Raw genomic sequence first — 18,783 nt, 5'->3', positions numbered from 1 at the left:
AAGATTTCTTTCTGTTATACACAAGGTCACCATGAGTTGGAGCTGACTTGACGACAACTAACGATAAAAAAAATAAGGAAGAGGAGCATGAGTTAATTAAACACTGCCGAGATCTGAGGAGGGCTGGCTAGACAGGCGGGACTGGACTGAGAGTCAGGGTGAGGACCACCACTCACAGGAAAGAAGGAATGAGATGGTCAGAGGAGCAGACAGAGGAAAGGGAAAAGCTAGGGGAGAGGCTGTAACTCCTTCCAGAAGGTTCCTGGGAAAGAAAGGGGAGGCGCTTGCCACCAAGAGGTATGGGGTTGACAGGGAAAGGCTATTCCATTTCCCAAGGCCCCGCCAGCGGCCCCGTCGCTCCAGGTACCTGAGCTCCCGCGCTGGGCTGGGCCCGGGCAATTTTCCCGCTGCCGCAGGATCTCCAGGCCACCCAGGTCAGGTGGGTGGCTGTGCCCCCGCATCACCGTCACCCGTGAGCCCTGGGTGATGGCCCGGCTGCGGCAGCCCATGCGGGCCTGGTCGCGGCATGTCCAGTACACCTTGTCCCCGGCCGCCTTCTCCCGCCTGTACAGGAATGAGTCCTGTACCAGGAAGCTGCCTCCCAGGGGGGTCCTCAGGAACTCGGGGCCACCTGCAGAGAAGACAGACCTGGTCAGGGGATGGGCACAAGGCAGGGAGGTGGGAGATGCAGAGGCAGATGGGATTGGGCTGAGCTGCCTGACCCTACCACCCACTGGTCCCGGACCTCAGGAGGCTGGCTTGAAGCTGGGCCCAGCTCCTGGCTGGCAGGGTCCAGAAGGATGAAGACTCACCGGTGTCTGAGTCTTGGTCCTCGGCTGGGGGTCCCTGCAGTGCTGGGGGCTGGTCCCGGAGCCCTTGATCTTTGGGCTTGGCGCGATTCCTGGGCCTGGGCCTGGTAAGCGTCAGGGAGCCGGGCCCCCTGCGGTAGAAGAGACTGTCCACGCCTGGGAGCAACTTGTCCACAGGGCCCCCGAGGCCACTTGGCTGCACCTGTAGTGACTCCATGGCCTTCTCCTGCTGCCGTCGAGCTTCCAGACCCTCCACATCGGGCGGGTGGCTGTGGCCCCGCATGACGGTCACCCGCGGGCCCTGGGTGATGGCCCGGCTGCGGCAGGCGTGCAGCGCGTGCTCCCGGCAAGTCCAGTACACTTTGTCCCCCACAACCTTCTCCCGCTTGTAAAGGAAGGACTCGTGCACCAGGAAGCTGCCCCCGTAGCATGTCCTCAGGAACTCCAGAGGCTGCACCTCGCCTGGGGGGAGCCGGGAGAGTTACCACAAGGAAGGGGAACCTGGGGGGGATGTGGATACGCTTGCTCTGAACTGGGGAGTGGGGGCTATACTGAGGTCACTCCCCATGGAGTGGGGACAGAGGGGGCAGCCATTCGCTTCTCTCCTTTCCATTTGTCATGTACATCCCCCAAGCTGGGCATGCATGGAGGAGCCAGGGTGCCCTCCTGTTAAGGGTTGAATTGTGTCCCCAGAACAGGTACATTCAAGAACTAACCCCTGGTACTTGTGAACGTGACCTTGTTTGGAAACAGGGTCTTTGCAGATGGGATCAAGATGAGGTCATACTGGATTAGGCTGGGCCCTGAATCCAATGCGAGTCCCTAGGTAGTGCAAATGGTTAATGTGCTCAGCTGCTGATTGAAAACTCACAGGTTCAAACCCACCCAGAGGCGTCTCAAAAGAAAGTCCTGGTGATCTGCGTCCAAAAGGTCACAGCCGTTGAAAACCCTACGGAGCACAGTTCTACTCCGACACACACGGGGCCGCCGTAAGTTGGCGTCAACCGATGGCAACTGGTATGAGACTGCTGTAAGGTGGGGCTGGAACTGAATCCGAGGCTCAAAGCCCAAGATCTTCCCGCTACACCATCCTTCCCAAACTTAAGTGACTGTTGTGTTGCTGGGTGCTGTTGGGTTGATCCCGAGCCAGAGCAACCCTATAAGGCAGAGTAGGACCGCTCCATAGCGTCTTCCCGGCTGTAAACTTTGTGGGAGCAGATCTCCAGGTCTTTTTTCCAGATGAGCGGCTGGTAGGTTCAATCCACTGACCTTTTGGTTAGCAGCAGAGTACTTAACCGCTGTGCCACCCAGGCTCCTACTTAAGAGAGTGCTAAGTGAAAATTCAGATTTCTGGGCCCCATACCAGACCCTGCTGCAGCGGAAAATTCCAGAAGGACCTGGGATCCCAGATCATTCTGCAGGCAGCTGGTTCTGGAGCAGCAATCCTATCCCACGGGCCAAACGATTATTGGGACGTTCATATTAAAGTCCATTTGACTTGGAGGCGTTTTTAAAGCCGGCAGGACACCACATCTCTACATGGGCACAGAGGGGTCCACCTGCACACAGTGGGGTTCACTGTGAGCCTTGGGGTGGGGAAAGGGGTGCTCACCTGTCTCTGGTGTCGGACGCTTCTTAGGGGGCAAGCTTGACAGCGACAGGGCCTGAAGCCCCTCGTCCTCCTCCGGGGCCGGCCTGCCCAGCCCAGGGGCCGGCTCTTCAGGACAAAGCCAGGGGCCCACCCCCTCCAGTGGCTCCTCTGTATGGCCCCTGGAACCCCCCATGCCATCTGGCAGGACAGGGCTGGGCAGCTTCTCTCTTTGGCGCCGTGCCTCCAGGCCCTCCTCATCAGGCGGGTGGCAGTGGACCTGCATCACAGTCACCCGTGGGCCCTGGGTGATGGCACAGCCCCGGCAGCTGAGCTCGGTGTGCTTCCGGCACTTCCAGTACACCTTGTCCCCCACAGCCTTCTGCTTGTACAGGAAGGACTCATGCACCAGCAGGCGGCCCCCAAACGGAGTCCTCAGGAACTCCAGGGGCTTGGGGGCTGCAGGGGCAAGGGGGGTGTCAGCTAAGAGACCAGGAGGAAAGCAAGGGTGGGTGACAGGGCCTGGAGGAGGCTGAGAAAACTCCTTACACTCCCAGACCCCAAACCTGAAGGGGACCCACAGAGCCCACTAGGGCTGCTGGGCCAGATCTCAGGCTGGGTGTGGAGGTTTCTAAGGGGCTGACATGATTCTGTACACCGTTTGCACTCTCAGGGGCTTGGGAGGGCTCTGTACCGGGTGGAGTTGTGCCCTACCCAGCCTAGGAGACCGTCGTGAGCAGGGACAAGGAGCCCCAACTCAGAGTGGGAGGGACGCCAAGCCCGCCCTGCTAGAAAACGGGGTGCACAGAGTCCAGCCCAGGACCTTCTGGATGCCAACACCCTGATCTTAACTCTCACTGCTCAGTGCCCTACAAACTGAGGTCTGCCAGCCCAGCCCTGGAGCCTCACCTGCATCCAGCCTGCTGCGTTTCGGCTCAGGTGCCTGGGGGCTTGGCAAGACGGCTTCCTGCTCCTTGGCTGGCAGGATCTGGAGGGTCCTGGTGAGGGTGTTGGGGCTAGACATCTCCAGGGACATTACGCAGTGCGCACCTTTGGGCTCAGAGCCCAGCCCACTCCTGTTGTGGCTGGCGGCTGCGAGTAGGACCAGCTTGGGAAACTTCTTGGGTATCCTGGGGACCGCAGGGATAATGTCTGTGCTGGGCTTTTGGGTGGTCTCCTGGTCGGCCCCCATGCTCTCACCCTCCTGTTCACTGGGCTCGGGCAGAGGCATCCCAGTGGAGGGCTGCCCACAGGCCATGCCCAGACCAGCAGGTGGATATTAGCTCTTCCTCCTCCTCCCTGGCCAGGACCCTGGGATTCCAGGGGCTCCTTCCTACCAGAGGAGGCAAAATCCCAGTCAGTGGAGGCCCTTAGGTCTGGGGCTTAGGGATAGATGGAGGATCAAGGCTGGGGCAGATGGGACCAAGAGGCTGGGGACAGATCGACTACAGCTAGAGAACCCTGGGCCTTGGGTGCATCCCCTCCCATGTTCCCCACCTATGAGGCGGTGGTCCCCTGGCTGTGTCCTAAGGAGCCGGCCCCTCGGCTGGGCAGGCTGGCCCCAGAGGACAATGAAGGGTTCCAGGCCTTGTGCCTGTTCTCAGCACTCCCAAAATGCCTGGGCCCCACAGCAGCAGCAACCCTTTGCCAGAGCTGGTGCTGGTGCCATGTCAGCCAGGCGGGGACAGGACTGTGGAGGTGGTGAGAGAATCCCGCCAGCACTCAGGACTCCCTGGCCGGCACCCTGGAGAATCAGAAAGGACGGATTATGGGGCACTGGTGGAAGGGCAGGGATGGAAACGGGTCCCAGCACCTGTGATCAGCGTGGGTGACCTTTTTGCCTCTTGGGGGGTACTGGGTGGTGGGCAGAAACGCTGGTGGCATAGTGGTTGCTAACTAAAAGCTGGCAGTTTGAATCCACCAGAGGCTCCTTGGAAACCTTTTGGGGCAGTTCTACTCTGTCCTGAAGGGTTGCTAGGAGTCGGAATCAACTCGAAGGCAACGGGTTTGGTTGTGGTTGGGTGGTAGGCAGATGGTAAGGTCCCTCTCCCCTTTCCAGAAACCCTGCCTCCCTGACATCACCTTCCACCTTGAGAACTGCCGCCCATACCCAGTTCTGCAGTTCCAGTTCCCACTGGTCCCTCACATCTCTTCACAGGTCCCTGATCTGGGGCCTGCATTCGGCTCCCCAGCCGCCCGGCCAACCCAAGAGCTAGACTCCACGGCCCCGGAGGGGGATGTGCGTATGGCCCTGTTCCGAGAGTCAGGAATACAACCAAGGCCAAATGTGCAGTGGGGCCACATCCCAGACACCACCAGCAACCCCACCAGCTACCTAGCGCCCCACACGAAGCCCCCACCCTGAGAGGGGCCCCAGGAAATCTGCCAGTAACGGACAACCTCATGAGGGGTCATCACCCTGCCCCCCTGCGTGCCCATCCTAGTCCAGCGGTCCAGTCCTTGGACAGGCCGCCTCCTGCTCCTCTTGTGGGGTGCGGGTACCTGGGGTGCCCTGAGGCCCAGACTCCACAAAGGCACCGCCGGCGGAGGGGCTCTCCTCTCCACCTACAAGAGACACTCCGGGCAGGAAAGCATTACGGCAGGGATTCCCACTCACCCATACACATTACCCTGATCATTGATTGACCCTGGTGGCCCGCTCCTTCGCTCACACTTCGCAGTCGGAGAATCCCGGAACGAACAAAAAGTAGTGAGTCCTGGACCCGCATTCTTCCATGCACCCCGGCAACCCTCAAGGCTCGGTCACCGGGACCCCACATCCACTGATCCTGCGCTCCTCCCTGCACCTCTCAAGGATCCCCAAGATCAGCCCCGCTTCTTCCCAGCCCTCTCTGCTCCCCAAAGTCCCCGACATTTCTTCACACTGTTCCCAGTGCCAGATACAGGGCCAGATACACTTGGCAAGTGTCCAAACCTAGAGTTTCGGCTTTTGGACAGTTGGAGTAATTCACAACCATGGAATGATTGTGAAATAACAGGGGTGTAAATACTTCTGAACTACAGAGTGACATCTATACAGACGCGAAGCTCTTCAGATGACCACATTTAAAAGGCTTGTAACAGAACGAGGGGAACAAGAATATTAAGAATAAGGGATAGCAAATGAGAACCAAGTATTTAAAAACCTCTGAAACAAACTACACATAGCAATGTCCCATTACTCACATTGTGGGAATGCGGTTGTGGTTCTCTCTCACCGTGGATTTCTGAGTAACTAAGGTTATCCCTTAGGGATTCAGAATTTTATAATTTTTATCCATTTAGGATGATATCTTTATAACTTCTTATCAGTCTTTTCACTGTCTGGGTAAACAGCATATAGATTTGATTCTGATTTGGAAAATGCAGTGTCTCTATCCGGTTCCGCCCTTTCTCAACTTTCCTTTCCTCCTCTCCAGGTTCCCAACCTCTCTGCCTTCCTGGTCTTTACATTTGGACAACCAAGGTTCTTAGGGCTCTTGTATCCTAAGACAAAACATAGCAAAAGTCCTCCCATCCTTCACCCATACCCCTTCCTGCCACCTGGCGGCTGCCCCCAACCCCAAAAACACCACGTTCCTCTTTGGCCAGCATGTGGCCTGATGCCTGGCTCAGCCATGACATGAACCGTGTTCTGCCTCTGGACACCAGCTCTGAACACCTGTGGCAGGCCTTCAGGGAAAGAAAGTCCTCTACGTGAGAAAACAGACCTCATCCACAGCAAACCAGCCAGACCACAGCCGCAGTCCTTCTAACAACTGTTCTAAATTAATTCAGACAACCAGCATTTGCTGTGAGGTAACATTTCAGCTCCTGTGCTAGACACTAAGGCTACACCACAAATGCGATCCAATCCCTGGATCTTTCTACCCCAGAACTTTCTACCCTGAGTCACCACTGCAAGCCCCAGGATTGGAGTGGGCAAGGAGGACCATCAGAATCAGAGAAGGGGTGGGGGAGAGGTAGTGGGAATGGTTTCCCAGAAAGGCAATGGCGGACCAAGTTCGGCAGGACACGGAAGCGGCAGCTAAAGGAAGGGGAAGAAGGGCATTCAAGACATCCTAGGCTCCGAGAAGAAGTCCCTGGTGGGGACGAGCCAAAAGGCGGGTGGATCGAACCCACTTAAAGGCACCTCCTCGGAAGAAAGGCTTGGAGATCTGCTTCTGAAAGGTCACAGCCTTGAAAACCCTATGGAGCAGTTCTACTCCGCACACATAGGGTTGCCATGAGTCAGAGGCTGGGAGCAGGCTGCCCTGTAGGATGGGCCCAGTCAGGGCCAGCAGTAATTGTTGTATGGGGAGATAAAGGGAGAAAGCTGGGCGGTTGGACTGGTCCTGGGTCCAGATCTGGTAGGGACCATGCACATGAGCCAGCGGCACATTCCAAAGAAGGGAGGGGTGTCTGTTTGCAAATACCTACTCTCGCCTCCGAACATTTTAAAATTGTTACCGGGAAAAAAAAAAAAAATTCTACAGCCAGGACTTGCCACTCACACGTGATGTGCAGCCATCCAAAGCTAGAAGGGATACACTGATTCCCACAGACTCAAAAGTCCCAAGAGTTTAGAGATCTGTCTGGTGCCTGCCAGCTGGGATCCCGTCTTCAGAACTCCAGCCCTCTCCCGGCTCTGCCTGCCAGGATCACCCAGTGCTGGGTCCCTGCATGAGACATACTCTTAAGAAAAAAGTATTTGTGTGTATCTGAAATTCAAATTTAACTGGGCATCCCCTTTTTTGTTTTAGTTACATTGGTCACTCTCACCCTGGTGCACCCTCCCCAGCTCCTCGTCTGCCTGCCTTTGCCATGGGCTTCAGTGTACAGCCCAGGGGTCATTGGACCGCAACCTTGGATAACCCCCTCTTGCATTTGTTGACCCCCTATGTACCCCACAAACCTTAATCTCAAGGTTACCATTAGCTATGGGACTCCCCTCACCTTGGAGACCCCAGCACCAAGTAGTTAGAGAACTCTGAGTATCAGGGAATAATACATGTAACAGCACAGATCTGAGAGTTTACAATATTGTTGTATAACTAGCTCCCGTCAAGTGAACTCTGACTCACAGTGACCACATGTGGGTCAGTGTAGAAATGTGCTCCACAGGATTTTCAATGGCTGACTTTTTAGAAATAGATCACCAGGCCTTCCAAGGCACCTCTGTGTGGACTCAAATCTCCAACTTTTCAGTTAGCAGCCTCACATGTTAATAGTTTACACCACCCAGGGACTCCATATTATTGTTAAGCTCCTGAACAAGCTAGAAAACAGCTATCCCCATTAAACCACTCAGAACTCCAAGAGAAATTCTTATCGCCTCTGCCCAGGCAACCACTGCCCCCAACCAAATGTAATCTGCCACACTAACAACTTCAAGAAGTGTTCAAACACTAAAGCAAATGCTACAACTGAGCTAATTTGTTAGCAGGATTTCCAAAATGCAAATAGGTCAAAATAAACAAAGAATGAAATGACATTAAGCACAGATAAGCAACAGCCACAATAAAAAGTCTCAATAACTCATAGCAAATTATAGATACACATGCTGGAACGTGTTGCTCGCTACTTCATTCCCCTTTAGAGTAGGAAGTCCCCACCTGCAGATGAGATGGAGCCCTTGGGAAGGACCAAAACATTACGTAATTTAAGCCCATAGTTACAAAAACACAAAAGTAAATCCTTAGTAGCAATACTCTAGAAGGCCACAGGAGGGCGATATTGCTACTTAAAATTAAATGCATGATACAGTGTTTCCAAAACAAGAATTTGTGTTTTCCCTTTAGGAAAAAATGATTAAAGAGGACTTCCAAAAATGCTTTGTGCTTTGTTTATGTAAACTACTAGTTAGAAAGCAAAATCCAATTATCAAATTCAGCTATCTTTCCCAAGCTAAACAAGTAAGGTTTTTCAAAAAAAAGATCAAAATATTATTTGGACACTGCCCTAAAGCACTCTGGTCATACTTGTTATTAAGTGACTAATGTTATTTTACTGGTTCATAACTTTTAAAATTTTCATTTTATTGTGGTAAATTATATATAACACAAAGTTTGCCATTTTAACTATTTTAAGTGTACAATTTAGTGACATTACTTTCACTGTCTTGTGCTACCATCATCACTATCAATTTCCAAAAGTTTTACACGCACTCTGAACAGAAACTTAATATCCCTTCAGCAATAACTCCTATTCCTTCCCCTCCTCAGCCCTTAATAACTACCAACCTATTTTCTGCCTCTGCATTTGACTGATCTAAGTGGGGTCATACAATATTTGTCCTTTTGTGTCTGACTTATTGCACTCAGCATAATGTTTTCAAGATTCATCCATATCATAGCATGTATCAAAACTTATCTTTATGGCTGAATATGTTCATAACTTAAAAAAAAAGTTAAGTCAATGTTATACATTATAAAACAGTAACAACATTGATTTTATTTTTTCTTAAATGTGTATGAACCCTTTTTACAATGGAAAATTTTTCTTCCAAATTTTTTTTTCACTTTTAAAATAAGCTGCATCTCTTTACGTGATTTTTTTTCTTTAACTCCATAACTCTCAAAGGGAAACAGGGCCTCTGCCTCTATGTAACATTATGTCATACAAGAAAATAAAGGGTAATATAAAATAAACGGAATAGAGAAATGAATAAAACCAAGTGCATTAAAATCCCTATTGCAGGACTTGTGTAGTCTCAAAGTATCTCCCCCAAGATATTTATTAACTATGAAGGATAATAACTTAGCAATGCAGAGACTTTGCAGACACCCCCTTAACCAAGTGACCAACGTCATTATCGTCAGGAATAAGACACATTAACACCATGAACTCCTGATAAAATGCACTGAGAAGGATACAGTATAGCTTCTGTTCTCTTCCTGCCATAAATGCACAAACTAATTCTAATCTTGAGCAAACACCAGACAAATCTAACTTGACGGATATTCCACAAAACACCTGACCAGCCCTCCTCATAGTTGTCAAGGTAGTCTAAGACAGGGAAAGACTGAGAAACTCTTACAGACTGCAGGACACTAAATGCAGTGTGGATCCTGGACCAGAGAAAGGCATGCCGGAGAATACCTGGAGGTTGACTAAGCTGTAGTTTAGTATATAGCATTGTAACATTGTAAATTTCCTGGTTTTGCTCATTGCACTGAGTTAGGTGCTAACATCCAAGGAAGCTAGGTAGACAGGAATTCTCTGTACTGTTTTTACAACTTTTTTTAAAGTCTAAAATTAATTAAAAATAAAAGGTTTTGAATAGCCCAGTTTCAGATTTATAGATACAATGGAAGTTAACAGAGAAAAGGAGCAACAGAGGCCGTCTGTGCGGGAGGATGAGAGAGAACACCCTGCCTGCCCCTCCTGCCCATGCCCAGCACAAAGTGACCTACTCAGAGCCACCTCCCCTGTCCTGGGCCTGGTGCTTGAGCCCAGTCTACTGGCTCCTAACACCAGGAACAAAAATTCCACAGCATTAGCCCTGACATCCATTACTGTAACCCAACAGTGGCCCTTCCAAGTGTCACCGTTATCCCCTTTACCCTAGGGGAGATGGAGGTCTCAAGGGCTTAAGGGATCAGGACCCCACAGCTAGTGAGAGCCAGGGCTGGAAGCCAGGCCTGGCTGGTCCAGAGCCAGCACGCCTTCCTCTGCCCCTAGGCAGCAGATGCTTAGAGGAAGAGATGCCATCACCACTATCCACTTCCAAGTTTGACATCACTCCAACCAGAAACTCAGTGCCCCTTCAGCAATAACTCCTATTCCCTACTCCCTCCAGACCCTGGAAACCACTGATCTATTTTCTGTCTCTATGCCTAATCTAGATATTTCATATAAGTGAGATCACATGATGTTTGTCTTCTGTGTCTGACTTCCTGCAAGAAGCACAACACACAGAGCCAAAGCCACACCCTCAGAGTCAGAAGTCAGGGCATTAAGCTGTCCCTACAAAATTGCTGTTGTTGTTGGGTGACTCATGGCGACCCTATGTGACACAGCAGAACTGCTCCATAGGGTTTTCAAGGCTGTGACTTTTCAGAAGCAGACTGCCAGGCTGCCTTTCAAACAAACTGTGTCGTTCATCATTTATCAAGGTTTTGCATCACAGCAGCTTCCAGCTGAACTTGGCCAAGGCAGCCCCTGCAGGAGACCACAGGGTGGAAGTGAGGAGAAGCGAGGCTGGTCCTACTGCTACCTGCCTCAGACAGTATCTCCATCAGTGCCATCCAGCCCCTGATGCCAGCTTCACAGTGCATCCTGCCCTTGTCCCTCCACCCAGGCTGTGCCAAGCAGCTTCTAGCCATTGCTAATCTCCGCCTTGTCTCACCACTTCCTGTTTGGCTTCTCAGCTCTTCTATCACCATGGTGAGCACTTAATTCGCAGCTGAAATCTTCCAGTAGTTTCTGTTTCCCTAGGTGGACTCTGATACAGCCACCAAGAGTAAAATGACTGGAATTAGGTCATTTAATATTTACCATATTAAAGGTAGTAGAGAAGAAGCCCTAGTGGCACAGTGCTTACAGTGGTTATCTGCTCAGCTGCTAATTGAAAGGTCAGTGGTTGAAACTCACCAGCCACGCCATAGGGAGAAACATGTGGCAGTCTGCTTCCAAAAAGATTACAGCCTCAGAAACCTTATAGGGTAGTTCTACCCTGTCGTATAGGGTCACTATGAGTCAGAACTGACTCCACAGCAATGGGTTTTGTTGGTTTTATGTAATAGAGGGTCAGTGAAAAAGAGATGAGTTAACACAGTGGCTGCAATAACGGGTAGAAACATACCTACTATTGTGAGGGTGGCGCACACCGGGCAACATTTCACTGTTACATATGAGGCCACTATGCAGTGGAGTCAACTCGAAGGCACCTAACAATAACATGTGCCCGACACTATGCTAAGTGCTTTATACACATTAATTTTCAAAACAGCCTCATCAATTAAATTCTACTGTTCTTCCATATTATAGAGGACAGACCTAAGGCTTCATCTTAGGCTCCAATGACCAAGTGCCAGGCCAGCAAGGGACAGAGCCGGCCTTCAAACCTTGCAGGAGTCTGCCTTCAGGGCCTGAGCCCTTACAGTTAAAACCATCCTTTTCGAACTGAGGATGCTACCCATTGGTGGATCATGGATCACTTCAGTAGGTTAAGACCAGGGGTTCTCTACCAGGGTGATGTTGCCACGCCCAGGGGACATTTGGCAATGTCTGGAAGCATTTTTAGTTGTTACAGCTGGGGAAGGGGTGCTGCTGGCATTTGGTGGACAGGGGTCAGGGATGCTGCTCAACATCCTGCAATGCACAGGGACGTTGCCCACAACAAAGAGTAATCTGGTTCAAGATGTCAAAAGCTCCAAGGTTGAGAAGCCCTGCTTAAGACTGGCATTTAAAAAAGGAAATTCAATAGCAAAGAGTACATCTGCAAAAAAAGCATTAAGTATAGTTTTAGTGAAACTTTTCTTTCAATTATTTCAATTTTGGGTTTTTTTTTATAAGAATTGCCTGGGGCACTTGATAAAAAGGCAGACATCCAAAATTCTGACTCAGAGGGTCTGGAGAGCACCTGGAAAGAAAGGTGTGGTGCTTTACTTCCAAAAATCAGCCACTGAAAAGCCCTATGGAGCACAGTTCTACTCTGACACACATGGGATCACCATGAGTCAAAGTTGACTTGAAGGCAACTGGTCACCTAGCCTAAGACATCCTCCAGACCCTGCTCCTTCTTAATCTGATCATGCTCATCTTCCACCTTTCCTCTCCCCTATCACCTCAGAACATCATCCTCACCACCTCCTCTTTAGTCCCTACTCAAACCTTCTTAATAGTCTTCCTCCTTCAGCTCCAGCCACTCCAACTCTCCCACCCAGTTCTTCTTCTTGTTATGTACCCACTGAGTTGATTTCAACTCGTGGCGACCCTATGTGACAGAGCAGAACCGCCCCATAAGGTTTTCTAGGCTGTAATCTTTATGGAAGCAGATCGCCAGGTCTTTTCTCCTGCAGAGTCACTGGGTGGGCTCGAACCACCAACCTTTTGGTTAGCTGCTGAATACTTAACCATTGAGCCATCAGGGCTCCTTCCCTACCCAGTGACCATAGGCTAATCTTTTAAAGCTCAACTTTCGTCATTTCTCTCCCCAATAAATCATCTCCAATCTCCATGGCCAAGCAACCATCAGCCCGACTCCACAACCTACCCTCCAACTTCCCACACCATTCCACAAGTCCAACCAGTAGCATTCTGGAGAGGAAGCACAGTAGACCTGATGGAACCCAAACAGAATATGCAAGTCAAGTCACCAGCACTGCTTTTGGCTTTGAAAAGCAGAAATATCAAAATAAAAATACCCTTTCTTCGGAATTGAAGGCTGCACATAATTACTGGAGCTCAGCATCCTCCAAATGCAGGAAGTAAAGGAGTCGTTAAAGGGACACTTAATGAACGCAAGGGCTTCCAAACTATGGTCAAACCCATAGGTCCTGAAATCAATCTAATGAGTCAGCAACAGTCTTTGGAATGGAAAGGGATGGAATGCAATAAAATATAGAATTGAATAGATGGGGCTGCAGTCTGTGAGGTAAGAGTAAATACATCTCCTTACTTAATGCTTGTGTTTTGCATTATAGCTCTATGGACACAGAGTCAACATGTAAAAAGTATTTCTCAGCGTTGGATGAGTCAAAAAAGTTTGAAAGCCTTAACGGCAATCTACATAAACAGAGGTAAAAGGAGGGGGTGTAACAGCCAGCAAAACATGCAAGGTCACAGAGACCGCCAAGCACAAAAGTGGGCCAGGGTGGGGTGGGGGCAGGAGGGGAGGGCGCACACAGTCGGGAAGGCGGGAGAATGTGAGGCTCCTTGATTTGGGGGTGTCGAGGCCAGGTAAGTATCGGTCCCCAGGGGTGGGGGGGTTCAGGGTCAGTGCCCTGGGGGAAAGAGGAGCGGGGAGAAAGGAGGAGAGCGACAGTGAAGGACAAGGGGGCGACCTGAGGACCGGGACGCAGAGCTAGGGACACCCTCCCTCGATCAGCAGGCCTACAGGACCCCCAAGAGAGCCCAGCCGGGGGCGCGTCCAGGCCGCGGGTCCCGGGACTTTCCCCACCCACTGGGGCCCGTCCTCACCGGGCACCCGCCGGGCGGCGACGGCAGCGGGGCCCTGTCTCTCCGGCGACGGAGCCGTGACGGGGCTCTCGGCCGCTGAAGCGGCAGGCGTCGACCTCACAGCCCAAGTCCCTCCAGCCACCACGACTCCGGCTCCCCGCCCCCAGCCTCTCTCGGGAGCGAGCCTCGTGCCCGTGCGCACCGCCCCGATGGCTGCCGGGAGCGCGCGTGACCCGAGCGGGGAGCCGGCCCCTCCGAATGCGCAAGCAGGCTCTGTGCGAGCATGCGCAGCAGGGCTGTGGGCCCGATTCCTTAGGTGCATACCACTCTCCGGGTCTTCCCTGCGCGGTGCGGAGCCGCAGAGTTTGCGTTGGGTGCGGGGCTGGGCCTCCGGAAAGGGGCGGGGCCATCCCGGGATTGGGCGGTGCCGTGCGGGGGCGGAGCGTCGGCCCTACCCGAGACTTGGACTCAGGTCCTGGGCCTGGCGGCTCACAGCACAATGTCGAGGGGCTTTAACTGAGGACGCTGCACTTGCCCAGGGTTTGATTTTTGCTCACTGAGGAAAATTCACTGAGGCAGTATAACCCCTCGGGGAGCTGCAATTCTACTTCTGAAGTTTTATCGCAGGAAAATATAAGGTGGTTTAAAGGATTGTTCTTTATGACAGCGAAGATCCTAGAAATTATCGCATCTAACGAGTAGTTGGAAACCCTGGTGGCGTACTGGTTAAGTGCTACAGCTGCTAACCAAAAGGTCAGCAGTTCAGATCCACCAGCTGCTCCTTGGAAATTCTATGGGGCAGTCCTACTCTGACCTATAGGGTTGCTGTGAGTCGGAATCCACTCGACGGCAACGGGTTAACGAGTAGTCGTAATTGGTTGGATAAATGATCACCTACCACTGTAGTGGATTATGCAGCTAGTAAAAGGGTGATATAGGGTATTAATATGAAGGAAAGATGTTTGTAATATATTAAGAAAGAATATGAACGGTATCACTTTTTTTAATTAAAAATGCATTATAGACTTATGACTCAATGGCAGAATTACTGGTGATATATGTAATTATTTTTTATACAGTAATTAGTATTTTTTTCTTCAATAACTGCAAATTACCTTTTTTTTTTTTTTTTTGGCTTGAAGACCAATCAAAGTTGCTGTTTAAAAGAGAGTTTGCAGTCTCAGTATTTACTTCTTATCCCATCATAATTAATCCACCACTTGTTAGTTTGTGTATTGTGGTGGCTTGCATGTTGCTGTGATGCTAGAAGCCATGCCACCGGTATTTCAAATACCAATAGGGTTACCCATGGTGGACAAGTTTCAGCAGAGCTTCCAGACTAAGACTAGGAAGAAGGACCTGGTGACCTACTTCTACAAAATTGGCCAGTGAAAACTTTATAAATAGCAGTGGAACATTGTCTGACATAGTGCTGGAAGATGAGCCCCTCAGGTTGGAAGGCACTCAAAATACAACTGGGAAAGAGCTGCCTCTTCAAAGTGGAATCGACCTTAATGACATGGATGGAGTAAAGCTTTTGGAACCTTCATTTGCTCACATAGCATGTCTCAAAATGAGAAGAAACAGCTGCAAACATCCATTAATAATCAGAACATGAAATGTACGAAGTATGAATCTAGGAAAATTGGAAGTTGTCAAAAATGAAATAGAACTATAAAGATCAATATCCTAGGCACTAGTGAGCTGAAGGAACTCTGGTGATGCAGTGGTTGAGAGCTTGGCTGCTAATCAAAAGGTTGGCAGTCCAAATCCACCAGTCACTCCTTGGAAAACCTATGGAACCTAGGACAGTTCTACTCTGTCCTATAGGTTTGCCACTGGAATCAACTCAATGGCAATGGGCTTGGTTTATTTTATAGTGAGCTGAAATGGATTGGTATTGGCCATTTTGAATCAGACAATCATATGGTCTACTATACTAGGCATCACAAACGGAAGAGGAATGGTCTCGCATCCATTGTCAAAAAAACACTTCAAACTAGGAGTATATAGCAAGATATATATAAATTTTTGTATGAGAGACTGACTTGATTTGTAAACTTTCACTTAAAGCACAATAAAAATTAAAAAAAAAATTTTTTTCAAGATCTGTCCTTAAGTACAATGCTATCAGTGATAGGATAATACCCATATGCCTACAAGGAATACCAGTTAATACAACTATTATTTAAGTTTACGCACCAACCACTAATGCCAAAGATGAGAAAATTGAAGATTTTTATCAGCTTCTGCAGTCTGAAATTGATCAAACATGCAATCAGGATACATTGGTAATTACTGGTGAATTGGAATGTGAAAGTCGAAAACAAAGAAGGATCAGTAGTTGGACAATATGGCCTTGGTGATAGAATTTTGCAAGACCAATGACCTAGGCATTACAAATACCTTTTTCTCAACAACATAAATAGCGACTATACACAGGGACCTCGCTGGATGAAATACACAGGAATCAAATCGACTACATCTGTGGAGAGACAATGGAGAAGCTCAATATCATCAGTTAGCCAGGGGCTGACTTCGGAACAGACCATCAATTGCTTGTATACAACTTCAAGCTGAAACTGAAGAAAACAGAACAAGTCCATGAGAGTCAAAGTATGACCTTGAGTATATCCCACCTGAATTTAGAGACCATCTCAAGAATAGATTTGATGCATTGAGCACTAATGACTGAAGACCAGATGAGTTGTGGAATAACATCAAGGAAATCATACCTGAAGAAAGCAAAAGATCATTAAAAAGACAAGAAAGAAAAAACCATAATGGATGTCAGAAGAGACTCTGAAACTTGTTCTTGAACATAGAGTAGCTAAAGTGAGTGGAAGAAATGATTAACAGAAGATTTCAAAGGGCGGCTAGAGAAGGCAAAGTAAAGCATTATAATAACATGTGCAAAGACCTGGTTTAGAAAACCAAAAGGGAAGAACACACTCAGCATTTCTCAAGCTGAAAGAACTGAAGAGAAAATTCAAGCCTCAAGTTGCAATATCGAAAGATACTATGGGTGAAATATTCAACGACCTAGGAAGCATCAAAAGCAGAAGGACAGAAAGGACTGCATAAACCAGAGACTACATCAGCCTGAGACCAGAAGAACTAGATGGTGCCCGGCCACAACCAGTGACTGCCCTGATAGGGAACACAGCAAAGAGCCCCTGAGGGAGCAGAGCAGTGGGATGTAGACCCCAAATTCTCGTAAGAAGACCAGACTTAGTGGTCAGACTGGGACTGGAAGGACCCCGGAGGCCATGGTCCCCAGACCTTCTGTTAGCCCAAGACAAGAACCATTCCCAAAACCAACTCTTCAGACAGGGCTTGGACTGGAATATGAGATGGTAAATGATACTGGTGAAGAATGAGCTTCTTGGATCAAGTAGACATATGAGACTATGTTGGCATCTCCTGTCTGGAGGGGAGATGAGAGGGCAGAGGGGGCCAGAAGCTGCCTGAATGGACACGAGGAGAGAAAATGGAGGGAAGGAGTGTGATGTCTCAGTAGGGGGAGAGCAATTAGGAGTGTATAGAAAAAAAAATTTTCTATAATTTTTTTTTTAGCAAGGTATATATAAATTTTTGTATGAGACACTGACTTGATTTGTAAACTTTCACTTAAAGCACAATAAAAATTAATTTTAAAAAAAAGCAGATGGAAGGAATACACAAAGTCACTGTATCAAAAAGAACTGGTTGATGTTCAGCCATTTCAGGAGGAAGCATATGATCAAGAACTGATGGTACTGAAGGAAGAAATCCAAGCTCCACTGAAGGCATTGGTAAAAAAAAAAAAAAAAAAAAATGAGGCTCCAGGAATTGACAGAATACTAATTGAGATGTTTCAACAAACTGTTGCAATGCTGGAAGCGCTCACTTGTCTATGCCAACAAATTTGGAAGACAGCTACCTGGCCAACTGACTGGAAGAGATCTATATTTGTGCCCATTCTAAAGAAAGGTAATCCAACAGAATATGGAAATTATAAAACAATATCATTAATATCACACACAAGTAAAGTTCTGCTGAAGTTATTTTAAAAAATGGTTGTAGCAGTATGTTGATAGGGGACTTCCAGAAATTCAAGCCAGATTCAAAAGAGGACATGGAATGAGGGATATCATTGCTGATGTCAGATGGATCTTGGCTGAAAGCAGAGTATACCAGAATGATGTTTACCTGTGTTTGATTGACTATGCAAAGGCATTTGACTGTGTGGATCATAACAAATTATGGATGACATTGTGAAGAACGAGGATTCCAGAACACTTAATTGTCTCATTAGGAGCCTGTACATAGATCAAGAGGTAGTAGTTCAAACAGAACAAGGGGACAATTCATGGTTTAAAATCATGAAGGTGTGTATCAGGGTTGTATCCTTTCACCATACTTATTCAATATGTATGCTGAGCAAATAATCTGAGAAGCCAGACTATATAAAGAATGGAACATCAGGATTTGAGGAAGACTCATTAACAACCCGCAATATGCAGATGATACAACCTTGTTTGCTGAAAGTGAAGAGGTCTTGAAGCACTTACTGATGAAGATCAAAGACTACAGCTTTCAGTATGGATCACACCTCAACATAAAGAAAACAAAAATCCTCATAACTGAACCAATAAGCAACATCATGATAAACAGAGAAAATATTGAAGCTGTCAAGGGTTTCATTTTACTTGGATCCATAACCAACACCTGTGGAAGCAACAGTCAAAAAATCAAACGACGTATTGCATTGGGAAAATCTGCTGCAAAAGACCTCTTTAGAGTGTTAAAAAGCAAAGATGTCACTTCGAGGACTAAGGTGTACCTTACTCAAGCCGTGGTATTTTCAACCACCTCATATACATGCAAAAGCTGGACAACGAATAAACCAAAAAAGCCAAACCCACCGCCGTCGAGTCAATTCCAACTCAGCTCTACTCTATAGGACAGAGTAGAGCTGCCCCATAGTTTCCAGGAAGCGCCTGGCGGATTTGAACTGCTGACCTCTTGGTTAGCAGCTGTATCACTTAACCACTATGCCACGAGGGTTTCCGGACAATGAATAAGGAAGACCAAAGAAGAATTGGTGCCTTTGAATTATGGTGTTGGTAAAGAATATTGAATAATCTATGGGCTGCCAGACAGTCTCGGAGGAAGTACAGCCAGAATGCTCCTTAGAAGGGAGAATGGCAAGACTTCGTCTCACATACTTTGGACATGTTATCAGGAGGGACCAGTCCCTGGAGAAGTACGTCATGCTTGGTAAGGTAGAAGATCATCCAA

At 48.7% G+C, this 18,783-nt stretch overlaps 1 protein-coding gene across 8 annotated transcripts in view; it reads right to left on the bottom strand.

The window, feature by feature from the left end:
- Window positions 1-13,610, bottom strand: part of FLYWCH1 (FLYWCH-type zinc finger 1) — a 28,642-nt gene extending 15,032 nt beyond the window's left edge. For 5 of the 8 annotated variants that reach the window (XR_007519578.1, XR_007519579.1, XM_049903324.1 and 2 more), the window contains exons 1-5: window positions 13,522-13,610; window positions 3,307-3,730; window positions 2,422-2,880; window positions 813-1,271; window positions 368-631 (exon numbers count right to left, since the gene is read on the bottom strand). Coding sequence is in view for 6 of the 8 variants with exons in the window: in XM_049903324.1 (XP_049759281.1) it covers window positions 368-631; window positions 813-1,271; window positions 2,422-2,880; window positions 3,307-3,655 (1,531 nt within the window). In the remaining 2 variants the exon portion in view is untranslated. The remainder of the gene's footprint in view (window positions 1-367; window positions 632-812; window positions 1,272-2,421; window positions 2,881-3,306; window positions 3,731-13,521) is intronic. The other 3 variants (XM_049903325.1, XM_049903328.1, XM_049903329.1) reach the window with 3 other exon arrangements.
- Between the last annotated feature and the right edge of the window lie 5,173 nt (window positions 13,611-18,783).

The sequence above is a fragment of the Elephas maximus genome, chromosome 12, assembly GCF_024166365.1.
Source record: "Elephas maximus indicus isolate mEleMax1 chromosome 12, mEleMax1 primary haplotype, whole genome shotgun sequence".
Lineage (NCBI taxonomy): Eukaryota > Metazoa > Chordata > Mammalia > Proboscidea > Elephantidae > Elephas > Elephas maximus.
The sequence above is the reverse complement of the archived record's forward strand: the minus strand, read 5'-3'. Positions and strand labels throughout refer to the sequence as shown.